The sequence below is a fragment of the Geospiza fortis genome, unplaced genomic scaffold (genome assembly GCF_000277835.1).
Source record: "Geospiza fortis unplaced genomic scaffold, GeoFor_1.0 scaffold503, whole genome shotgun sequence".
Lineage (NCBI taxonomy): Eukaryota > Metazoa > Chordata > Aves > Passeriformes > Thraupidae > Geospiza > Geospiza fortis.
In genome coordinates, this window is record NW_005054654.1 from 138,140 (window position 1) to 159,971 (window position 21,832).

At 44.5% G+C, this 21,832-nt stretch overlaps 1 protein-coding gene across 1 annotated transcript in view; it reads left to right on the forward strand.

Annotated features, from left to right (window-relative positions):
* LOC102037859 (myosin-3) overlaps positions 1–20,301 on the forward strand; it is a 22,714-nt gene extending 2,413 nt beyond the window's left edge. Inside the window, exons 4-39 of the mRNA XM_005430582.1 lie at positions 41–68; positions 788–896; positions 1,388–1,480; positions 1,799–1,862; positions 1,944–2,042; positions 2,999–3,102; positions 3,189–3,327; positions 3,878–3,996; positions 4,738–4,887; positions 5,336–5,506; positions 6,165–6,474; positions 6,644–6,717; positions 6,953–7,040; positions 7,123–7,240; positions 8,571–8,694; positions 8,786–8,922; positions 8,994–9,249; positions 9,429–9,671; positions 10,026–10,202; positions 10,283–10,428; positions 10,510–10,600; positions 11,149–11,538; positions 11,774–11,900; positions 11,994–12,112; positions 12,373–12,569; positions 12,742–12,925; positions 13,562–13,727; positions 14,327–14,451; positions 14,650–14,952; positions 15,038–15,241; positions 15,364–15,489; positions 17,035–17,205; positions 17,284–17,388; positions 17,462–17,557; positions 17,678–17,815; positions 20,272–20,301. Of these exons, the coding sequence (XP_005430639.1) occupies positions 41–68; positions 788–896; positions 1,388–1,480; positions 1,799–1,862; positions 1,944–2,042; positions 2,999–3,102; positions 3,189–3,327; positions 3,878–3,996; positions 4,738–4,887; positions 5,336–5,506; positions 6,165–6,474; positions 6,644–6,717; positions 6,953–7,040; positions 7,123–7,240; positions 8,571–8,694; positions 8,786–8,922; positions 8,994–9,249; positions 9,429–9,671; positions 10,026–10,202; positions 10,283–10,428; positions 10,510–10,600; positions 11,149–11,538; positions 11,774–11,900; positions 11,994–12,112; positions 12,373–12,569; positions 12,742–12,925; positions 13,562–13,727; positions 14,327–14,451; positions 14,650–14,952; positions 15,038–15,241; positions 15,364–15,489; positions 17,035–17,205; positions 17,284–17,388; positions 17,462–17,557; positions 17,678–17,815; positions 20,272–20,301 (5,321 nt within the window). The remainder of the gene's footprint in view (positions 1–40; positions 69–787; positions 897–1,387; positions 1,481–1,798; positions 1,863–1,943; positions 2,043–2,998; positions 3,103–3,188; positions 3,328–3,877; positions 3,997–4,737; positions 4,888–5,335; positions 5,507–6,164; positions 6,475–6,643; positions 6,718–6,952; positions 7,041–7,122; positions 7,241–8,570; positions 8,695–8,785; positions 8,923–8,993; positions 9,250–9,428; positions 9,672–10,025; positions 10,203–10,282; positions 10,429–10,509; positions 10,601–11,148; positions 11,539–11,773; positions 11,901–11,993; positions 12,113–12,372; positions 12,570–12,741; positions 12,926–13,561; positions 13,728–14,326; positions 14,452–14,649; positions 14,953–15,037; positions 15,242–15,363; positions 15,490–17,034; positions 17,206–17,283; positions 17,389–17,461; positions 17,558–17,677; positions 17,816–20,271) is intronic.
* Positions 20,302–21,832: the final 1,531 nt, after the last annotated feature.

Sequence of the window (21,832 nt, forward strand, 5' to 3'; positions counted from 1 at the left end):
CTACAGCTTCTCTGACTGCAGGTATTTTTCCCTCTGACAGATCGTGAAAACCAGTCTATCCTGATCACGTAAGTGCATCTGCCACTTGTCTCCAACAAGAGGTGTGTAGCCACATTTCTCTTCACAGAGAAAAGCAAGGCACAATTCTTCCCGAAAATACTTCTGAGATTCACAGTCTCTGAACCTCAGAGAAAGGAAAAACAATTCTTATCATTTGCTGTGCCTGTGTTGTGCTAAAGTAGAATGCAATGTGGAAATTGGTTACCCACAGTGATGGTGTTTATTTTCCTTGGCCTGTCAGGGCCAGGTGTGTGTGTGTGTCAGGACTGTTGGCTGACAGTCACAAGATTCAGTGCAGGTGTGTGCAGAGTTGAGTGCTTGGCAGATTCAGTTTAGATGTAATGTAATATAGTAATAGTATAGAATAATATATTGTAATATATTATCAAATAAGTTATTAAATGTAATATAGGATCTAGTGTAATATAATGAAATATAGTATAGAATAATATAGTATAATAAAGTAATTAATTAGCCTTCTGATAAAGTGATTAATTAGCCTGCAGTGCAGTGCAGTGTAGTTGTGTGCAGGGTTGAGTGCTCGGCGGATTCAGTTTAGATCTAGTGTAATATAATGTAATATAGTATAGAATAATATAGTATGATAACGTAATTAATTAGCCTTATAAGATGGAGTTCTCCTCATCATTCCTCCCTGCTGTGGGGATCCCTGCAAATTCTATAGAGGTGGGCAGGTTATTCTTCACTCTGAGCCTTCTTCCTGCAGCGGGGAGTCGGGGGCCGGCAAGACGGTGAACACCAAGCGCGTCATCCAGTACTACGCCACCATCGCCGCCAGCGGGGACACAGCCACCAAGAAGGAGCCCCCGATGAAGGTGTGAGGAGGAAGGGCTTGGTGAAGGGCAGTTCAGGGTGTAATCCCCCTGTGGACAGCACTGGTGACACACACTTACCTCGAAATATCTTTTATTAGCTTCAGCCTCTCTTTGAAACGCAGTAGGAGCAGGGGCTGATGTGCTGTTAGGAGCACAACAAATACCAGAGCTGCCACTGCCGAGGTGTAGCTTTACCTGGACTGAAACAAGAAGAATCAGAGGCTCCAGTTTCTTAGCATGGATCAATCTGTCCCTGTGGCTGAGACCTGAGAGCTCTGACTGTGGGAGAAACTCTGAATAAGAGGAAAATGAGTTATTTGTTGTTTACCCCCAGCACTGGCTCTTGGTGCTGGAGTCGAGAAGGTGCAGCAGTAGCGCTGCAGAGCTGAAATGAAGTGCACATGGCTGCACACATAATCATTCCATAGGGCCACTCCTTTCTACCACATAGCTCATGGTGTTTTTCAGTAATTATTCAATTATTCCTGCAGGGTTCGCTCAAGGATCAAATCCTCAGCGCCAACCCACTGCTGGAGGCCTTTGGGAATGCCAAGACTGTGAGAAATGACAACTCCTCACGCTTTGTGAGTCACCCTGCGTCTGTCCCTCTGCCCTCCTGTGTTTCTAATGCTCTTTGCCTGCTTGTTAGCTGTGACTGAAACCCCCTTTCCCCCCGCTGTGGGCTGGGAAAAATATAATTGCTAACCAATTTCTAGGTTTTTATGAAATGCTGATGTGTTAGCAGCTGTTTCATGCTCACATTGCTGCAGCAAAGTGTTCCCCTTTATCTATCTTTATGTATCAAAGCTAATCAGAACGATTTGGTGATGCTGTCACTAAGACTGAAGAGATAAAAACACTCTGAGATTGCTGCACTGACACCACTTTTGTCTGCTTGCCAGGGTAAATTCATTCGTATCCATTTTGGAACCTCTGGAAAGCTGGCCTCTGGTGACATTGAGACCTGTGAGTAACTGAGGGGGGCTGACAGCCTTTTTAGAACATAAAGAACATGAAAAATGTCTAAAATGTGAATATACATTACAGACTTGCTGGAAAAGTCAAGAGTCACTTTCCAGCTGAAAGCTGAGAGAAGCTACCATATCTTCTACCAGATCCTCTCCAATAAGAAGCCTGAACTGCTTGGTAAGGACAGCCACCACCTGGTGACACTGAGTAAAGTCAGCGTGGCAAACATTTCCCTCCGTGTGCCAGCTCGGTGACAGAGGGTCCACTGGCACAATGCCCTGTGTCCCTGCAGAGCAGGGATCCTGTGCTGATTTATGTCCTCAGCATTGCAGCCTCAGCTCTGCCCAGGTTCCCCAAGCTGTACTTGTGTCTCTGCATAACCCTAGGGCTTTACTCCACCCCCATTTATCCTCCCTGAGTAAGTTCTAACACAAACTGTGTGCAGGTGAGGTGCAGGAGTGGCCAATATACTCTGCCTTGCACCTTGCTATTATCCATGGTGTGAAAATTCCAGCTGAGGTGGGCCAGATCCTGTGAATAATCTTCAATAGAAAGGTAAGCAGTTCTGGGTGCAGGATGGGCAGGTACCCTGATCTACCAACCATTGATCATCTACCAACCAGCTTTTCATCACATGGGCAAAGGTTATTTCCTGTTTCCAGTGCAACCCCTCTGACCTTTTCCCCCTTTCCACTGCCACAGCACTCCCCACCCATGCCCCACATCTGTCCCTTTGGCCACACACTCATCCTTGGTCCAATCTGCCCATCCTTCCCAGCTCTCCACAGAATATTTCCCAAGGTGGAGCTCCTGCTCCCATCCTCCCACTCTGTGTCATGTATGAGGATGAGCACAAGTGAGTTTTATCTGAAAGCTTCTTTCTTAAAGGCTGTTTCTGTTCATGGCCTGTGTTCTGTGCCTGCTGAGTGCTCAGCTCTCAGTTCACAATATTAAACTGGAAGGACTGCTCAGCTGGGGAAGGCAGATGAAAGGCTTTACTCTGTCTTTCTGGTCTCTTAATAGAAAACCAGGAGTTTGGGATGCAAGAGGAAGGAGAGCTTGTGAAACCTTGCTGAGCCATTGTTCTCTCTCCCTGCCAGGCTCTGGCTCTCACTCCTGTGTTTGCCTTTCAGAGATGCTCCTTGTCACAGCCAACCCCCATGACTACCCCTTCATCAGCCAAGGGCAGATCTCTGTGGCCAGCATTGATGACCAGGAGGAGCTTCTTGCCACAGATGTGAGTACAGTTGGCAAGGAGAGACTTCTACAGTCTCACTTTTACTCTCCCCACTGTTAAACCCAGCTGATCTGTCTGGTGTGCAGGCAGCCATTGACACTTTGGGCTTCAGCCCTGATGAGAGGATGGGGATTTACAAGCTAACAGGAGCCATCCTGCACTATGGGAACATGAAATTCAAGCAGAAACCACGTGAGGAGCAGGCAGAGCCCGATGGCACAGAAGGTAATACCTCCCTGGCTGGGAGAGGAGTATTTCCAACTGTTTTCATGCCATTTTTCACTAGAAATGGAGGGAGTCTTCCAGGACAGATGTCATCATTCCTTCATAAACATAAAAGGGAGGTTTGATTTTCAATTTACTGCATCAAATAGAGGCACTTTGTGCATCCAGTTTATTCCTGATGACTCTGCTGTAGGAGCCAGTGCCTGGGGCACATCACTGTAGTGTTCTCCAGTTTCTGGTTACACATACACATTTGTTCTGCCTGGGTGACATTGTGGAGAAGTGGCTTTATGGGGAAAAACTCTGTGTTGTCCCATCAACAGTGCACTCCTGGGTTTCACCACATCTGTTAGGGTGCTGTAGCCACTCTGTCATGAGGACCAGGCCTACAAGGCTGTTCAGAGAAGTAAAGGAATATGTTAGTCAAGATTTGTGGATGGGGTAAAGCCAATCAAGTTGCAAGTTTCAGAGTGAGCTCTGGCTGGTTCCAATGCCCTGTGTGTGTCTGAGCTAAGAAGAAGGTATTTCAAGTTATTATTTTGTTTTCCAGAGGCTGACAAAGCAGCATATCTGATGGGCCTGAACTCAGCAGACTTGCTGAAAGCTCTGTGCTATCCCCGGGTGAAAGTGGGAAATGAATATGTGCTGAAGGGCCAGACAGTGGATCAGGTGAGCATCAAGGAGCAGCAGGGACCATCCTCTCCTGAGGAAAAGGAATGGGCGCAGGTCACTGTCACCATCATATTATCTGAAAAATCCCTTTGCCAGGATTTCTTCTCCAGGGAAGCTGAGAAGCCTCAGAGAAAAATGAAAACAATAATTATCTCATTTGCTTCTCCTGTGTTTTGCTGCTTTGGAATTTGGCTTGGACATTGTTTACCAACTGGTCATTGTTTGATTGGTTTCATGTGAATTGTTTTGACTTAATGACCAATCAGGGTCCAGCTGTGTCAGGGCTCTGGCTAGAGTAATGAGTTTTTCATTATTGTTTTTTAGCCTTCTGTCTGTATCCTTTCTCTATTCTTTAGTATAATACAATATAATATAATACAATATAATACAATATAATACAATATAATATAACATAATATAATATAATATAATATAATATAATACAATATAATATAATATAATATAATATAATATAATATAATATAATATAATATAATATAATATAATATAATATAATATAATATAATATAATATAATATAATGCCTTCTAAGAACATGGAGTCAGATTCATCATTTCCTTCCCTCGTCTGGGGACCCTGAAAATACCACAGGTCACAGCTGAGAATGGTCAGGCTCATGAAGGCCTGTTGGTGCAGTGTGTGTGGGCATGGTGAGGGGTGTTTTGTTCTGGGGGTGCACTGGCAGTGCCTGACACAGGTGTGGGACATCTCCCTGCAGGTGCACCAGGCAGTGAATGCCCTTGCCAAGTCTGTCTATGAGAAACTCTTCCTGTGGATGGTTGTTCGCATCAACCAGCAGCTGGACACGAAGCTGCCAAGACAGCACTTCATTGGGGTCTTGGACATTGCTGGCTTTGAGATATTTGAGGTTTGCAGTACTCTCAGACTTCTGCCTGTCTCTAAATGCTTTTTTCAGTTTGTTTGTCTTCTCTGACCTTTCCTCCTCCTCCTCACCCCAGTGCAGCCCTCAGGCAAATCTGTCTGAAGCTGCTTCTGTCTTTGTAGATCCATCACCCTCTTTGTAAGAGAAGAGACAGGGCAGAAGCATGGCCATGAAGCTGCTCTCTCTCTTTCTCCCCACAGAGTCTGTTTTTATGGGCATTAGGGCCACCCAAACATGGCCAACGCAGGCTGCAGCAACCATGTTCTGCACTGCACAACTTTTCTGCAAGCCTGGACACCCATATTCTTTACACTGTTATCAAAACCCTCTTGGGTCAGTCTGGCTAACCTTGCTGTGACATCCCTGTGAAAAAAAATTGGTCAGAGGCACTATTAACACTTTAGGACTATTAACACACTTACTCAAACATTAGTTTAACAGCTTTGAGCAGCTGTGCATCAACTTCACCAATGAGAAACTGCAACAGTTCTTCAACCACCACATGTTCGTGCTGGAGCAAGAGGAGTACAAGAAGGAGGGGATTGAATGGGAGTTCATTGACTTTGGCATGGACCTGGCTGCCTGCATTGAGCTCATAGAAAAGGTGAGTTTCTTAAGCATCTTGTGCAATCACACAAATTGGATCTATAAGGGTTCTTGAGAGTGTTTGCTCTGAGTGCTTTCAATACAATCTCTCTGGGAAGCTTTCAGGTCTCTTCACCTCCTCTGTTTCTTTAAATATTACCCTTGTGAGTAATTAATTATCCACTGACTGGGAATGTATCCTGTCTTCTAAAAAGACACTGATTTTAACTTTCCTTTTCCTTTTCCTTTTCCTTTTCCTTTTCCTTTTCCTTTTCCTTTTCCTTTTCCTTTTCCTTTTCCTTTTCCTTTCCTTCCGTTCTGTCTTTGTGTATTGGTTCCCCTCAGGTTTTCTCTCAGTTAAATTCAAATCCCAGAGAACCTCATGTCTGCTTCCTTTTTGTTCCTTCTGAGTTAGAAATCACTACTGTATTCTGAGAAGTTACTGCACAGTTTTTGCCCGACTTCTTTTGTTTTTCACACTCTGTCTGGGTAGTTCAAAATTGTATATTAAAATCTTACGAGTTCTTTTAAGTATCTTGCCAGCTCACAAAAAATCTTGCTTACCTGCTTCTCCCAGGCTATAAAATACTTCCAGTACTTCAAATTTAGCATGTCTTTCACTCTGTATTATTATAGCTTGAATTGATTTTATTTGAAAACACCATTTTTTTATTCAGCCCATGGGCATTTTCTCCATCCTGGAAGAGGAGTGCATGTTCCCCAAGGCAACTGACACCTCTTTCAAGAACAAGCTCTATGACCAGCACTTGGGCAAGTGCAGCAGCTTCCAGAAGCCCAAGCCTGGCAAAGGCAAGGCTGAGGCCCACTTCTCCCTGGTGCACTATGCTGGAACAGTGGACTACAACATCACTGGGTGGCTGGAGAAGAACAAGGACCCTCTGAATGAAACTGTTGTGGGGTTGTACCAGAAATCATCTATGAAAATTTTATGCCATCTTTATGCCAGTTTTGCTTCCATAGATGAAGGTAAGTTTGGAGAATTATGTTTCCAGTTTGGGATTTCCTACTGTACCTCTCACCTGACGTGGATCAGTGTTGAGTCAGTGCTTGTGTGCTGTGTGTTAAATGCACAATTATAACACTGTCAGAGGGATCTGCAGCAGTTCCTCAGCTGAACTGTCATCTCATTTTCCAGCTGAAGGTGGTGGGAAGAAGAAAGGAGCCAAGAAGAAGGGCTCTTCCTTCCAAACAGTCTCTGTAGTCTTTCGGGTAAGTGTGTTCTCTGGTAGAGACTGTCACACCTGGCTCCACAGCCACGTTTTCATTTTAAGACAGGAGGGAAGTTCTTTAGTAGTAGCCGTTTACTTTGCTGATGCCTACACAGAAGTGTAGAATATTCACTAGGAGAGTAAGGAGAAAGTTCTGAAGTTTTGCTGTTCAGCAGAGTCAAATCACTTTGAGAACTGAGATAATACAGAGATTAGAAATGATCTCTGTTTTGCAGGAAAATCTGAATAAGCTGATGTCTAACTTACGAACAACTCATCCTCACTTTGTGCGTTGCATCATTCCCAACGAAACAAAGACCCCAGGTAATTCCCAAAACATAGAATAGAAAGGGGCAGAAGGAGCAGTGCTACAGCAATCAGTGTGTCCCATGCTGCTCTGTCACAGGCCTGATGGATCACAAGCTTGTTCTGCACCAGCTGCGATGCAATGGTGTTCTGGAGGGCATTAGGATCTGCAGGAAAGGATTTCCTAACAAGATACCATATGGGGATTTCAAACAAAGGTCAGTAATAACATTCTTGTATTTGCATTGAGCCAAACTCGTTTGAAAGAAGACTCTTGCTAAACCAGCCCATGATACAGTTGTTAGCAGAAGACTATTTTAATATTTAACACGCATGGAAAGCAAAAGATATATCTAAGAGCATGGTCTGTGTGGGCAGTGCCCACCCAAATGCCTTCCCCAATACTGTATACCAAAACCTATTTTTAATTCATTCCTGTTAATTTGAATGTTTGGATATTCTTTGCTTTAATTCTCAAATTAGGCACAAGCATGTTTCAGCAAAAATACAGAGGGTGGTCTATGCACCTCCTGTATTTAACTGCTGTCTAGTAGAGGCTTGAAGAGTGTGGCTTAAATAATTCTAACTAGAATGGTTTTATACAGAGGAAACTGTGTTAGATCCAATGCTACTTCTTGATGAAATATTTGACTGGCAAATAGAGCTGTAGTAACAGAAGGGACTCCAACAGGAAATCCAAGTTAGTTCCACATGATCCTGTCATTTTGTACTGGGTTACTATTTCTACATGCTAACATTTCTACAGCATTAGCAGATTCATTTATAGATAAAACCCCACAGCCTAAAAATCTTATCATGGGGACTGCTGCAAATAAGACATTTATAAAGGGTTGATAAATTCAGGGCAACCCAGCTGGGTTCATCTGCTCCTTGTGTTAGAGCAAAGGCAAACGTAAGGTCAGATCTCTAAGAACAAAGCAATCACTCCTCCCTTACAACTCTGTGCAGGGTGTGCTGGAGAGCAGAGCACTGAGCAGGGCTGAAATTGTGTTTTGGGGACTACCTGAAGGCATTGGCTCAGCCATTGATGTGGGAGGGCAGATTTGTGTATCAATGCTGAAAATAGGTATGGAATAATACCTCAGTGTAGGATTAGGAAGTCCATTGCTGGATCCAAAGTCTAATTCTGGGTTACGTGGTAGAGGAGGAATGTGAGAAGCTGGATATGGTCCAGAAAAGCAGTTTCCCTACTCTTAAAACCCATCAAATTTTTAAATTTCCAGCTAACCCAATGAGCTGGACCCCTAGAGTAGTGATAATGACTGTGACACAAATGAGCAGAGTCTCTCAGGTCCAGAGAACAGACTGTCCATGCCTTCAGTCTCAGTGAGGGCTGTAACACATCCTTGGTACCTTCTGAACTGACCTGCTGCTATTTGCTGCTTTCCTTACTGCTTTGTTATTGAGGCTGGAGGTGTGAGTCAGACTCAGCCTTCTTCTGTATCTTCACACTGACAGTTGTGTTCTTGTGGCATCCTGTGCACTAGAATGATACTTATGGGTAAGCTTTTTCCTTTATTTTATCAGATATCACCTTCTGAACGCCAGTGTCATTCCAGAAGGAAAGTTTGTTGATAGCAGGAAGGCGTGTGAAAAGCTGCTGTCTTCCATTGAGATAGATCATACTCAGTACAGATTTGGACACACTAAGGTAAATGTTTAATTTTGCCATAGGATGAGAAAACATTCATTGCATTGAAATGTGAACCCAGCAAGGAGTGATGTCTGTTCTTTGGCTGCAGGTGTTTTTCAAGGCAGGTTTGCTGGGTGTCCTGGAAGAGATGAGAGATGAACGTTTAGGACAGATGATCACACGGACCCAGGCTTTGTGCAGGGGATACCTCCGGAGACTTGAGCTGAAAAAAATGTTTGACCACAGGTATGTGTCCTCTGCCAGGTCTGGTTGCTCAAAGATGGGCTTTATTTACTGATGGATCACTCTGGTTTCAGGGAGTCCATCCTCTGCATCCAGTACAACATCCGTGCATTCATGAAAGTCAAGCAGTGGCCCTGGATGAAGCTGTACTTCAAGTTTAAACCCCTCTTAAAAAGTGTGGGAACTGAGAAAGAGCTGGCCATGATGAAGGAAGAGTTTGAGAGAACAAAAGAAGACCTGGCCAAATCAGAAGCCACCAGGAGCAAACTGGAAGAAAAAATGGTGGCTCTGGTGCAAGAGAAAAAGGACCTACAGCTGCAAGTACAAACTGTAAGTAATTCAAATAATTTTTGGCTCTTCAGATTACATCAGTTTTGTTTGAGTGCTCAGGAAAGGGCTGAAAGGAAATTCTGTTATTTCATGTACCAGCCACTTAATAAGCAGGTGATTTATGCAAGTGTCAGTGCCAATGTGTGATACTGAAACACACTTCTGTTCTCTGTAAAAAGGAAAATGAAAATTTGGCTGATGCTGAAGAAAGATGCGACCAGCTGATCAAACTAAAATTTCAGCTGGAAGCAAGAATAAAGGAGGTAACGGAAAAGCTGGGAGATGATGAGGAGATGAATGCTGATCTGGCAGCCAGAAAGAGGAAAATGGAGGATGAATGCTCTGAGCTGAAGAAAGATATGGATGAGCTTGAGTTAATATTGGTCAAGGCTGAAAAGGAAAAGCATGCCACTGAAAACAAGGTGCTTTTTATTTCTGCAATGTTTAATAACAGTTGCTCTGTGGAGATATAGGCTGTAAAGATTCAGTAAACTTGAATGCTTACATGCTGCTGCGTAAGGAGATCTATGGGCCTGGTATTGAACCTGGGCACCTCTGTTGTTCAGGGAAACTAACCCATAAGCATGCAAAAATGCATTAAAATTAAAGTTCAGCATTTCTTTGTGACTTCTGAAGGGTTGATATATAAGCACAGAGATGTGACCATAAAATGGCCATGTCTCTTTGGGAGTCTAACAGCACATTCATTGCTGGTGTTCATGGCCTATTGAGGGCCAAAATTATTAGTGACCTTGAAGTATTTTGCCTTATATTAGGTCAAAAATCTGACAGAAGTAGTGAGAGGTTTGGACGAGACTGTTGCAAAGTTAGTCAAGGAGAAGAAGGCCCTGCAAGAAGCCCAGCAACAGGCACTGGATGACCTGCAGATAGAGGAGGAGAAAGTTAATACCCTCACCAAAGCTAGGATCAAGCTGGAGCAGCAAGTGAACCACGTGAGCATGTTCAACACAAGGAGAAGGAGCAGATTCTTCAGTTGTTCCATCAGTCATGTTTATATATGTTTATGTTGCAGGTTGAAGGATCTTTGGAACTCGAAAGAAAAGCATGTGTGGACCTTGAACGAGCAAAGAGAAAGCTTGAGGGAGACTTGAAACTTGCACAGGAAACCATAGCAGATCTGGAGAATGATAAACAACATTTAGATGAAAAATTAAGGAAGTATGAGAAACAAATTAGTAGATAATTTATTATTTGGTTTTAACTGGACTTATTTTCTTTTAATAAATATCTCCTTCACAGGAAAGACTTTGATTTTAACCAGATGCAAAATAAAATTGTGGAACAGCGAAATTCAGGTGCTCATTTGCAGAAGAAGATCAGAGAATTGCAGGCAAGAGACTTTACTTCATCATTACTGTTTGCTTGTTTTAAACTGTAGTACCATGAATAATGCTTGTCCACAGTTTGGCATTGGCTCCATCAGACACAGGGGAAGCTTCCAGCAGCTTCTCATAGAAGCCACCCCTGTATCCTCCCACTACCAAAACCTGCTAGTGGGGGGATACAGGGATGAAAACCCAATACAAACACAGAAAGCTGTGATCTAAAGCTACAATGAATTGATCCATAGGTCCTTTCTCTCAGTAAGTCTAGTCTTCCCCCACTATCTAGTCCCTGATAGTGGGGGAATACAGGAATGTAAATCCATGCAAACTCAATTCAACAACAGAAAGCTAGAATGAGATGATCCATAGGTCCTTTCTGTCAGTAAGTCTTTACCTACAATGCCAAAACAATGAAATTCAAAGGAAGATTGTTTTGCTTACAGTCTCCAAAGCAAGGTTCTTGGTGTTCTGCTGTGACAAATCTGCAGTAACCCGAGCACTGAATGACCTGTTCGCTATTTAATTCCTGATGTGCAATTCCCTCATTGTCCAGGCCCGTGCTGCAGAGCTGGAAGAGGAGACAATGACTGAGAAAACAATGCGGACAAAAGCAGAGAAGCGTTGTGCTGAGCTGGCTCGGGAGCTTGAGGAAACCCGTGGGAGCCTTGAAGAGGCTGGAGGAGCCACCACTGCTCAAACAGAGCTCAGCAAGAAGCGTGAGGCAGAGTTCCAGAAGATGCGCCGTGACCTGGAAGAGGCCACGCTGCAGCACGAAGCCACGGCTGCCGCCCTGCGCAAGAAGCACGCGGACAGCACAGCTGAGCTGGGCGAGCAGATCGACAACCTGCAACGCGTGAAGCAGAAGCTGGAGAAGGAGAAGAGTGAGCTGAAGATGGAGATTGATGACTTGGCCAGTAACATAGAGTCTGTGTCTAAAGCCAAGGTACACAATTATTTTTATTAGGAATTTGATAGCAATGCGGTATTTTTTCTTTAATCTTATATGATTTAATTTTTATCACGTTGTATCATAAATGGTTTCCCTAAATCTCATATGTAGAAGTTTGGGTGCATGTACAGTCCCAAGATGTCAACTACATCTTCTAGACATATTTTCCTGCTAAAAGAAGGCAGGATCAAGGTATTTACTTTTTTTTAAATGTGCAATTGATATCTAGGCAAATCTGGAGAAGATGTGCCGCACTCTGGAAGACCAGCTGAGCGAGTATAAAACAAAGGAGGAGCAGAATCAGCGCATGATTAGCGATCTTAGTGCTCAAAGAGCTCGTCTGCAGACAGAATCTGGTACACCTTTCCATCTGTAATTTGGAAATGGGAGAACCCCATAAATAGCTCTCTTGGTTCTTAAAATTTTGTCTCAATTGCAAAATTTTTCAGGTGAATATGGACGTCAGGTGGAAGAAAAAGATGCTTTAATTTCTCAGCTGTCTAGAGGGAAACAGGCTTTCACCCAGCAGATTGAAGAACTCAAGCGGCAGCTAGAAGAAGAGATAAAGGTGAAGATACTCACATTATATATGAAATAAATATTTGACATAATATTGGTTTTTGTGAAGTGTTCAAGGCTTCAAAAGGTGATCCAATTAAAAGTCCAATTAAATTATGCAATCCAGGCCCTCGCAGTGCAGGACTCCCATGTTTTTATGAGGCAGTCAGTTAACCACTATCCCTTTGGGATGTATATCAGTGTATAAATACCAGTGAGACAAATTTCCCAGGAAACACCAACACCTTGTCGCCATATTTTTACCACCAGGCCAAGAACGCCCTGGCCCATGCCCTGCAGTCCGCTCGCCACGACTGTGACTTGCTCCGAGAACAATATGAGGAGGAGCAGGAGGCCAAGGGGGAGCAGCAGCGAGCCCTGTCCAAGGCCAACAGTGAAGTGGCCCAGTGGAGAACCAAATACGAGACGGACGCGATTCAGCGCACAGAGGAGCTCGAGGAGGCCAAGTATAGATGAAATTAGCTGCCCAGATGTATATTGGGCAGAATATAGATCCACTTTTAGTAGCCTGACCTAAATTTCTTTTTTTTTGAGTTTGCATATAGTCTTAATTAAAATGAGACATATAGTGAAATGATTTTTTTCAATCATATGCTTGTTTTATTTATTTGCCTTAAGGAAAAAGCTCTCTCAGCATCTCCAGGAAGCAGGGCAGCAGGCAGACATGCTGAATTCCAAGTGTGCCTCCTTGGAGAAGATGAAGTTTAAGCTGCAGGGGGAAGTGGAGGATCTGACACTGGACATAGAGAGAGCAAACACATCAGCAGCTGCCCTTGACAGGAAACAGCAGAATTTTGATAAGGTCAAAAATGAGCACAGTATCTTTCAAGTGTAGCCTTCCAGAAAGCCAAACTAACACTCTGGACATCAGTCAGTGCTGAAGTCAAGGTGAATCTAACTAGAGCCACTAGGGCATGGCAGTAGGAATTTGTCCTGCTTTAAGAGACTGCATTATTTATCTAGTACAAAATGTAGCCAGAGATCAAATAACATTTTCAGTACCAGCAGGAAATGAAGCATAATAGCCCCTCCTATGAGGAAAGGCTGACAGAATTGGGATTGTTCAGCCTAGAGAAGAGAAGCTTCAGGATAACCTAATTGTGGCCTTCCAGTGCCTGAGGGAAGATGGAGAGAAATTGTTTCCAAGGGCCTGGAGTGACAAGACAAGGGGAAATGGCTTCACACTGACAGAGAGTAGGTTTAAATTGGGTATTAGGATTAAATTCTTCCCTGTGAGGGTGTGGAGACCCTGATACAGGCTGCCCAGAGAAGCTGTGGGGGCCCCATCCCTGGAAGTGTCCCAAGGCCAGGCTGGAGAGGGCTTGGAGCAACCTGGGATGGTGGAAGGTGTCGCTGCCATGGCAGGGGATTTGGAACTAGGTGATCTTTGCTGTCCCTTTCAACCCAAAGCATTCCATGATTCTATGGTGTCTTCCAGGTCATGGCAGAATGGAAGGGGAAGTATGAGGAGAGCCAGCTGGAGCGGGAAGCGCTCTCTAAAGAAGCAGGCTCGCTGCACACAGAGCTTTTCAAAGTGAAAAATGCCTATGAGGAAACCTTGGATCAGCTCGAGACAATCAAGCGGGAGAACGCCGCTCTCCAGCGTACGTGTTGGGCTCTGTGTGCCATCAGCTTTCACACACCAACCACAGCAAGCTGTGCTCCACCAGCACACTCATGCCTGCAGGAGGGCACCAAGGGACAGCACTCTGTCCCTCCTGTGCTCTCCATCTTCATGCAGAATATCAGTGCCTTACCAAAAGTTGTCAAGCATGTTTGTAAATTGATTAAGAAAATAAAGCAAATGTCCTGGTTCTCTCATCTGCTGCAGACATTGAGGTGCCATTCCCAGACAAAGGTAGTGACTGTGGGAGACTGAGCAGCTCATGAGAGTGAGTTTTACAGATGCACTGAACACAATGACAGGACCTGTATTGGACCCTGATGGCCTATCCATAGATATAACACCTGCAGGGCCCTTCCAGGCTCTCTGTAAGGAGGGCTGTTAAACCACACCAATGCCCCACTTGGCCTGCACGAGTTGGTTGTGTCTGGTTTTATCTGTACATATATACAGACACGTGTACCATTGTGTACACGTGTACATTTGTGTGTACATATTTATGTGTGCAAAAGGGGTGCTGACTGCAGCAACAAAGCATAGAGTTCAGCTCCTCTGTTTCATGCCATTCTTCTTTCACAGAGGAAGCAGCAGATCTCACTGAGCAAATTACAGCAAATGGCAAAATGATCAGGGACCTTGAGAAAGCCAAAAAGCAAGCTGAAATAGAAAAAAATGATCTGCGAACAGCTCTGGAGGAGGCAGAGGTGAGTTAGTTTCAATATTACTGTAAATAGTAAAGAGCATGCTGAGCAGCTTTCTGTTCCCTTTTCTGGCAGTAGCTGTGTGCAAGGCTGAGTGCCACAAAATTTAGGAAGTTCTGTGAAATCACTGAGTACCACCTCAATAATCATATTCTCTAAAATGTTACCTTTATTATTGTTTTTTCCTTTTTACTTTTAAAGGCAGCTCTTGAGCACGAAGAAGTCAAAATCCTCGGTGTCAACCAAGAACTGGCTCAGATAAAGTCAGAAATCAGCAGAAAAATTGCTGACAAGGATGAGGAGATCAACCAGCTAAAAAAGAACCAAGAAAGGACTGTGGAGACCATGCAGGGTGTTTTGGATGCTGAGATCAGGAGCAGGAACCTGAGGCTGAAGAAGAAGATGGAGGGAGACCTGAATGAAATGGAGATCCAGCTGAGCCATGCCAACCGCCAGGCTGCAGAGGCACAAAAACACCTGCACAGCATCCAGGGAGCTCTCAAGGTCTTGCTTTACCTTCTGGTTGATTTACTTTTTAAGCACAGTGTTGGAGAAATTCATTAGGTCAAAACTGGTTCTTCAAATACAGGACACTCAGCTGCACTTGGATGATGCTATCAGGACACAGGATGACCTGAAGGAGCAGGTGGCCATGGTGGAGCGCAGAGCAAACCTGCTGCAGGCTGAAGTTGAGGAGCTCCGGGCAGCCCTGGAGCAGACGGAGCGGTCAAGGAAATTGGCTGAGCAGGAGCTTCTGGATGCCACTGAACGTGCACAGCTCCTCCACACTCAGGTAGCTTGCTTTTGCTAAGGCTGATGTATTTTGGGGTCCAGAGATTGATGGAGGAAGAAGGAATTGATGAATTGATCTCGATGTGTAGACACTCAAAACCTCTCTCTCTCTCTCTTTCATAGAACACCAGCCTTTTTAATACAAAGAAGAAGCTTGAGACTGATATGGCACAACTCCAAACAGAGATAGACGATATTACTAATGAAGGAAAAAGTGCTGAAGAAAGAGCCAAGAAGGCAATGACAGATGTGAGGATGTTGCTGTGGTTTTCACTTTGAATTTTCAAGGCTTCCAGCAGCATTGCTGCTGGGAGTTAATGTAAATATTCTTGTCACATGTTGGACAAGGAGCCATCTGTGGGCCTGGTTGAAAAGGCTTTGTGTTAGAGGAGGGCTGGAGAAACAGGGAACATGTCCTGCTGACAGATGGGGCTATTGCCATCATAAAGAACTAAACCTATATTTAGTCAGTTCAAAACAAAATAACTTTCTTCAGTGGTGCATGAAAACATAACCCACAAAGAAATCCTGCAGTATTGAAACCAGTAAAGTGGCTAAGGTATCTGAATAGTTATCTTTGCAAAATCCTATTTATCAACTTTAAAAATGAGAATTATAAATTTCCATTCAAAATTGGTGCTCAATCCTCCCATGCAAGACCTGTGAAGCTCAGCCAGGCAATAGGGCTGGTGTGTCATGGGACTCAATCTGCTAATGATTTTTGATGCAGAGGATTAAACCAAAATCTTAACACTTAGACACATTATGTGGAATTAAAATAGAAAACTTTTCATCTTGCTCATTAAAAGGAAAAAAAAAATTAAATAGGAATCTCAGAATCATTAGGATTGGAAGGGACCTCTAGAGATGATGTACTCCAACCCCCCTGCCCAGGGAGGGTCACCTGCAGCAGGTGACACAGGAATGTTTCCAGGTGGGAGGCATTCCAGGGTTTGGAATGTCTCCAGAGAGGGAGACTCCAGGCCCTCCCTGGGCAGCTGTTCCAGGGCTCTGCCCCCCTCCATGGAAAGAAACTCTTCCTCATGTTGAGGTGTTCCTGTGTTTTAATGATTACTATTCTGCTTGAATAACAGACATTGCAATTAATTATGGCCACATATATATTTATATAAAACTTCTAGTGGTCCCATTTTTTCAGTTTAGACCTTTTCAGATATTTTGCTGCCAAAGCAATTTGTTGAATTCTACATTAATTATAATTATATAATTATAACATTAATTAAAATGTCACTCAATATTTCACCAAAGTGCTTAATTATATTTTGTAGGAATCCAACCTTTGACAGCAAAATAAATCTTAGTTTGTCTTAAATAACATAGATAATTTTAAAATATTTTGTGCCTTTGTGGCATGACCCTCCAGGAGGTTGGGGCAGTAGCAGGGCAAGCACTAAAGCACAGCACCCAGCACACCCCAGATGTGTTGAGCACTGAAGTCTTTCAGCTGTGCCATGTCCTGGTCCCAGACTCTGCCTTTGCTCTGGCATTTTTCCCCTGGCACCCAGCTGTTAGTGAGGTCACAGTGGGACAGAACATTTTCCCTTTCTGTCACTCCAGCTCTGTGTGCAGTAAGGCAGACTTTTCCCATCCTTTTCCCTACTATTTCCTGTCAGGTATTTTTCATTATCATGTCATGGAAAAAAAAAAAAAAACAAAATAGGGAGTGGTGTGGTAGGAATGGTCAGCAGGACACAGGAGTTAATCATGTGCTGGTGCACAGTATGTGCTGTTCTTCCATATTCTTCCAGTTTCTTGTGTTATCTCCCTTCCAAGGCAGCCAGGATGGCAGAAGAGCTGAAGAAGGAGCAGGACACCAGTGCCCACCTGGAGAGGATGAAGAAGAACCTGGCCCAGACAGTGAAGGACCTGCAGCACCGTCTGGATGAGGCCGAGCAGCTGGCACTGAAGGGAGGGAAGAAGCAGATCCAGAAGCTGGAGGCCAGGGTGGGTACCAGTACAGAAACATCTTTCTTCTCCAATTCCTGTGTGAGGGCTTAAGCCAATTGTTGATTAATTCACCAGATCCGAGAATTAGAAGCTGAACTGGAGGAAGAACATAAAAAATCCTCAGAGGCTATGAAAAACATCTGCAAATATGACCGGCGTTTCAAAGAGCTCACTTTTCAGGTGGGTGAAAATAGAAAGCAATTCTGATGTTTTGTCTCCCAAGGACATAAAATTGCACGTTCTCTTTCCACAGTGTGAAGAACAAAAGAAGAATATGATTAGGTTACAAGATCTGGTAGATCAACTGCAGATGAAAATCAAATCCTACAGACAACAAGCTGAGGAAGCTGTGAGTCACTAAAGTGAAGCAAATAGTTATTTCCCAGTTCATAGGAATGCCAGTTTAAAAGTTGGCCCTGTGCCCCAGCATGTTGCCAGATGGTTTTAAATTTTTGTTTTGCAATTTCAGGGTGAACAAGCCAATACTGATCTCTCCAAACTGAGAAATGCGCTGCATAAGATACATGAGGCCCTGGAAAGGGCAGATATTGCTGCGAGCCAAATAAATAAGCTCAGAGCTAAGGTCAGAGAAGTCTCTGCTACAAAGGTAAGGCTTTCCTGCGGGTGTGCTGTTCGCTCAAGTGAGTCTAGCAGCAGATTTGTGCCTTGCCAGTGGTACAGGCATCATTTGGAAAGGACAGCTCTGGAAGGAAGGGCCTTTTAAACACAAGCTGAGTGGGTTGGGGCTGTTAAAATGAAATAAGCTTAGCAGTGCACATGTCTTCATTTTTTGCCAGTGAAACAATGGAATGAATCTTTTCTTCATGCTTCAGCTGTGGATGACGGCCATCTTGGTGTTATCTGCATATATTTAATTCACACAGTGGTTTTAAGGGTTCCACACGTCTGCATTGGCTCAGGCTCTACTTGCCCATTCTAGCTGGATGGTGCACTGAGATGGATGATTTTAGGAATCAAAAGACTCATCTTGGCATGTGTAGGCTAAACAAAGCCTCTCCTTTCTAGGTGGTGTTCGGAACTGAAAAATGAGCTTCCTCTGGGATAACTAGTACTTCCACAAAGTACCTGTCCAGCTGTGGAAGCAATTTTCCCTTTGTTTAAGAACACAAATATTTTATGTCACTGCTGCTGTACCAGTGTCAATAAAGTAGATATCTGCAACTTCAAATGCTCCAAATGTGAATGTTTAAATGAGAGCCTCGTTTTGTCACTAGGTTAATTATAGTCAAAAGTGTGGGTTTGAGTCTTACTACTTCTGTTTCTGCTCTGAGTCTTACTACTTCACTTTGAAAATTTTATCCTGAATTTGAAACCTAGAGGTTTGACAGGCTTTTTGCTTTTCCAAAGGAAGAATTCCATTCCAGCTCCTGTAGCCTAGCAGCAGCACATCCTCAGGAGAGCAGCTGCACCTTGTTCTCAGCAGCTCAGGACACAGTGCTGTGCTTCAGTCCAAAACTCTGCTGTGCTCCTAGGCCACGTCACTGACCCCAGCCCACCATGTGAAATGACTGGTTACTCAGTGCAACACTCTGCTTCATGAACCTGCAGAAAAACAGTCATAACTTGTTTAGGAGTAGCTGTGCAAAATCAACAGAAAATTACTAATTGCTAGTCAAGTCTGATAACCCTTACCAGCCTCTCATTATTCAAACCAGAGTATCCAGGCATTACATGGCATTGTCATGCAATCCTCCCAGCCCTCTTGCCCGCTTTTGGTACAAAGTTTGCTGTTTGCTCTTGCCCCAGTGTAGTGGTTTTGGTTTGCTAATTTGAGATTTCCTGGCCAGTGCACCAGTGAGTGTTATGGGTTCAGTGCTGGCAAATCACTGAAACTTTCACAAAGCAAGGCAAATTAAACAGAAATAAATGAGACATAAAAAGTGTGGAATGAAAGAAATCCACACCAGAAAGAGGATCTTAAAAGGATGGGAATAAATTGGGGAGTGAATTTTTGATGGCTCAGAATAGGAAAATGGATCTCTGAAACATTCCTGTTGCTGAAGAACCACTCAGAAATGGAGAGCTTCAGGTGGAAAGAAGCAAAAACCCTCGTGGATGCAAAGGATTAGTGTTTCAATACATGCTTTCAGCAAGTTGGAGCCTTGCAATACTCTCTGGTACCTCTCTCACTCTCATGGGTGTGGTTGAGAATAAAGCAGGAGGCCCCATGCAGGCAGGACCTGCCCTGAGCACAGCTGGGCACTGCTGATGGCACTGAGGGCTGGCCCTGCCCTCCCAGCAAACTCACAGCTCCCTCTGCCCTCACCTCCTGCACTCCCAGGCCACACCAAACTGCCCCTCAGCCTCCACAAGAGCCATTGCTGGAGGAGGGGACAAGGCTGAAAGGAGCTTTGGAGGAGGCCCATGGTGGGAAGATGAACTATCACGTGTCTCCTTTCATGCTCAATGTCAAAAGCCCAAAATAGCCCCACTCTCCCAAGGCTCCTGTGCGGGGTCGTGCCTGTTTGTGGGGATGATCTGCTTCCACTAATAGCGCCTGAAGACATTCCTGGGCGGGTAGGCTGCCTTCTGTGTGGCACTGCAACGTGCTGCCCTGGAGGAGCTGGACACGTGTGCTGTGTCCCAAGGCAGCAGCTGCTATTCTTACCCCAGAGAGACTCAGTGCAGCACAGCTCCATTGCCAGCTGAAAGGTTAAACACCAGAATGGGGCCCAGCACTGTGGCCATGGCCATCCCCTGCTGGGATGTGCTGTCCCACGGCCCAGATACTTCCAGCAGTCAGTCAGGGCTCCTTGGGGTGGAGGGGGCATCCCCTCTCTGTAAACCAACACAAATGCAATGCCTGTGGACCCGGAACTCCATCTTCTGCTTTGCACATCAGCAAGAGGCCCCAGTTCATGAATCCCTTCCCTGGTGAGGAAAGCAGAGGCTCCAGGAACAGCAGCATTGCAGAAAGTCTTGTCCCCTCTCGCAGCCAAGTGGAGCAGGAGCAGCCTGTTGAACTGCTCAGATCAAATAGAACTGGGCCGCAATGCATGAGGTTGAGCAGCTGAACTTGATATATTGTGACTCCTGTTGCAGAAAAAAATTGCTGAGAGTGTGGAAGAGTAACCATAGAATTGAAGTGGGGCTGAAACAGTGCTGGGGACATCAGAAAAGGTTTGGGAGGAGGAAAGCAAGATGGATGTGTGCAAGGAAAATAAATAATAAGACAGTAGAGGATGTGGGGGTGGAAGAAATGACAACTCAGAACAGGTTTGGGGATGAAAGGTCAGGAGAAATCTGAGGGGAACTGCTGGGAAACACTACAATGATAATCTGCAAACGACTAACTCATACCCCATCTCTGAAATTCTTTTTTTAGTTTTGAAGAAATAATTTTCTGTATTTATTCTGTTGTTTCATTACTGCTGATGTAGTGTAAGTGCTGAGCAGAGCTGTCTGCACTGCACAGAACCAATCCTCAGGCAGCATTTCCCAACACAAGCTGGCAACACAAGCTGTACTGGAGGGTTCAGAGTGAAAATCCAGACCTTCCCAGAGGCCTGAAGAATTCAGGGGCTACTCACAGGTGGAGCCTGCAAGCCCCCAATATCCAGACCTCAGCTCAGCTCCCCAGGCTGGGCAGGTAGCTTGGGTTGGGGTCCAGCAGCCTCAGGAGCTGCTTTTCTCTCTGGCATAGTGGTCCAGGTTTTGAGTTGCTGCTGTGGCCCACAGGGACCTGGCTTGCAACTCTTTTTGAGACCACCCTATTTTATGTAGGATCATCCAAGGGAAAAAAAACAACCGGGAGCTGTTCTTCTTTGTACAACTGATTTGTGCTTCAGGAGCAGCAAATCGTATTCTTACCTTGGCACATGAGATGAATGCAGAAAGCAATTAAAGAAATGTTTAGCCTAACCCACAAGCGAATCTGTCTTGCAGGATAAAATAATGAAACCCTTAATAAATTTCCTAAGGATGCAAAAGGAACTTTTCCGCAAGAACAAGTTGGTTCAGAAATGTCACTAGAAATGTCTGCTGTGTATCCTGTTGGCACCTTCACTACAGTGAGTGTCACTAAGAAAATTCTGTGGCAATCCACTGACTTGTCTCAGTCTTGAAAAGCCTAATTTTTAAAGTGAGCAGATTTATAGAAATTCCGTACCAGTTTATTTCCATTTACAGCACTGAAATCTGCCCAGAAGTAGGATTTGTGCATCTGTCCCAAATGAGTGCCAACCAAGGAAGACACCACCTCATTGCTGACTTTTTTAGGCTACAGTTGCTGCTTGTGCTAATATTATGCACCTAATCCTAGTTCTCCTTCCCTCCCCCTTTTGCCACTTGCCTTCTTTTGACTTTGTCTTACCCGGAGGCGTCTTAGCCTGCCCACCCCACTCCCCTGCTCTGTAACAGGAGCTCCTCAGCTGCTGTGGTGGGTGACAGAAAGGACATCCTGAATGTCACCTCCTAGGCCAGCTCTTCCGCTGCTGTTTGCTGGGAACATGAGGAGTCTGATTAACAGCACAATTCTGATACTCAGCTGAGAGTTCTCACCCCCAAATGAAAGTGTGCTGCTTTACCTGCCTCCCCAGTGCTCTGTGAGCTGGGCTGTGCCACTCCTGAGTCTCACCCACTGTCATTGAGAGTGATAGTAAAA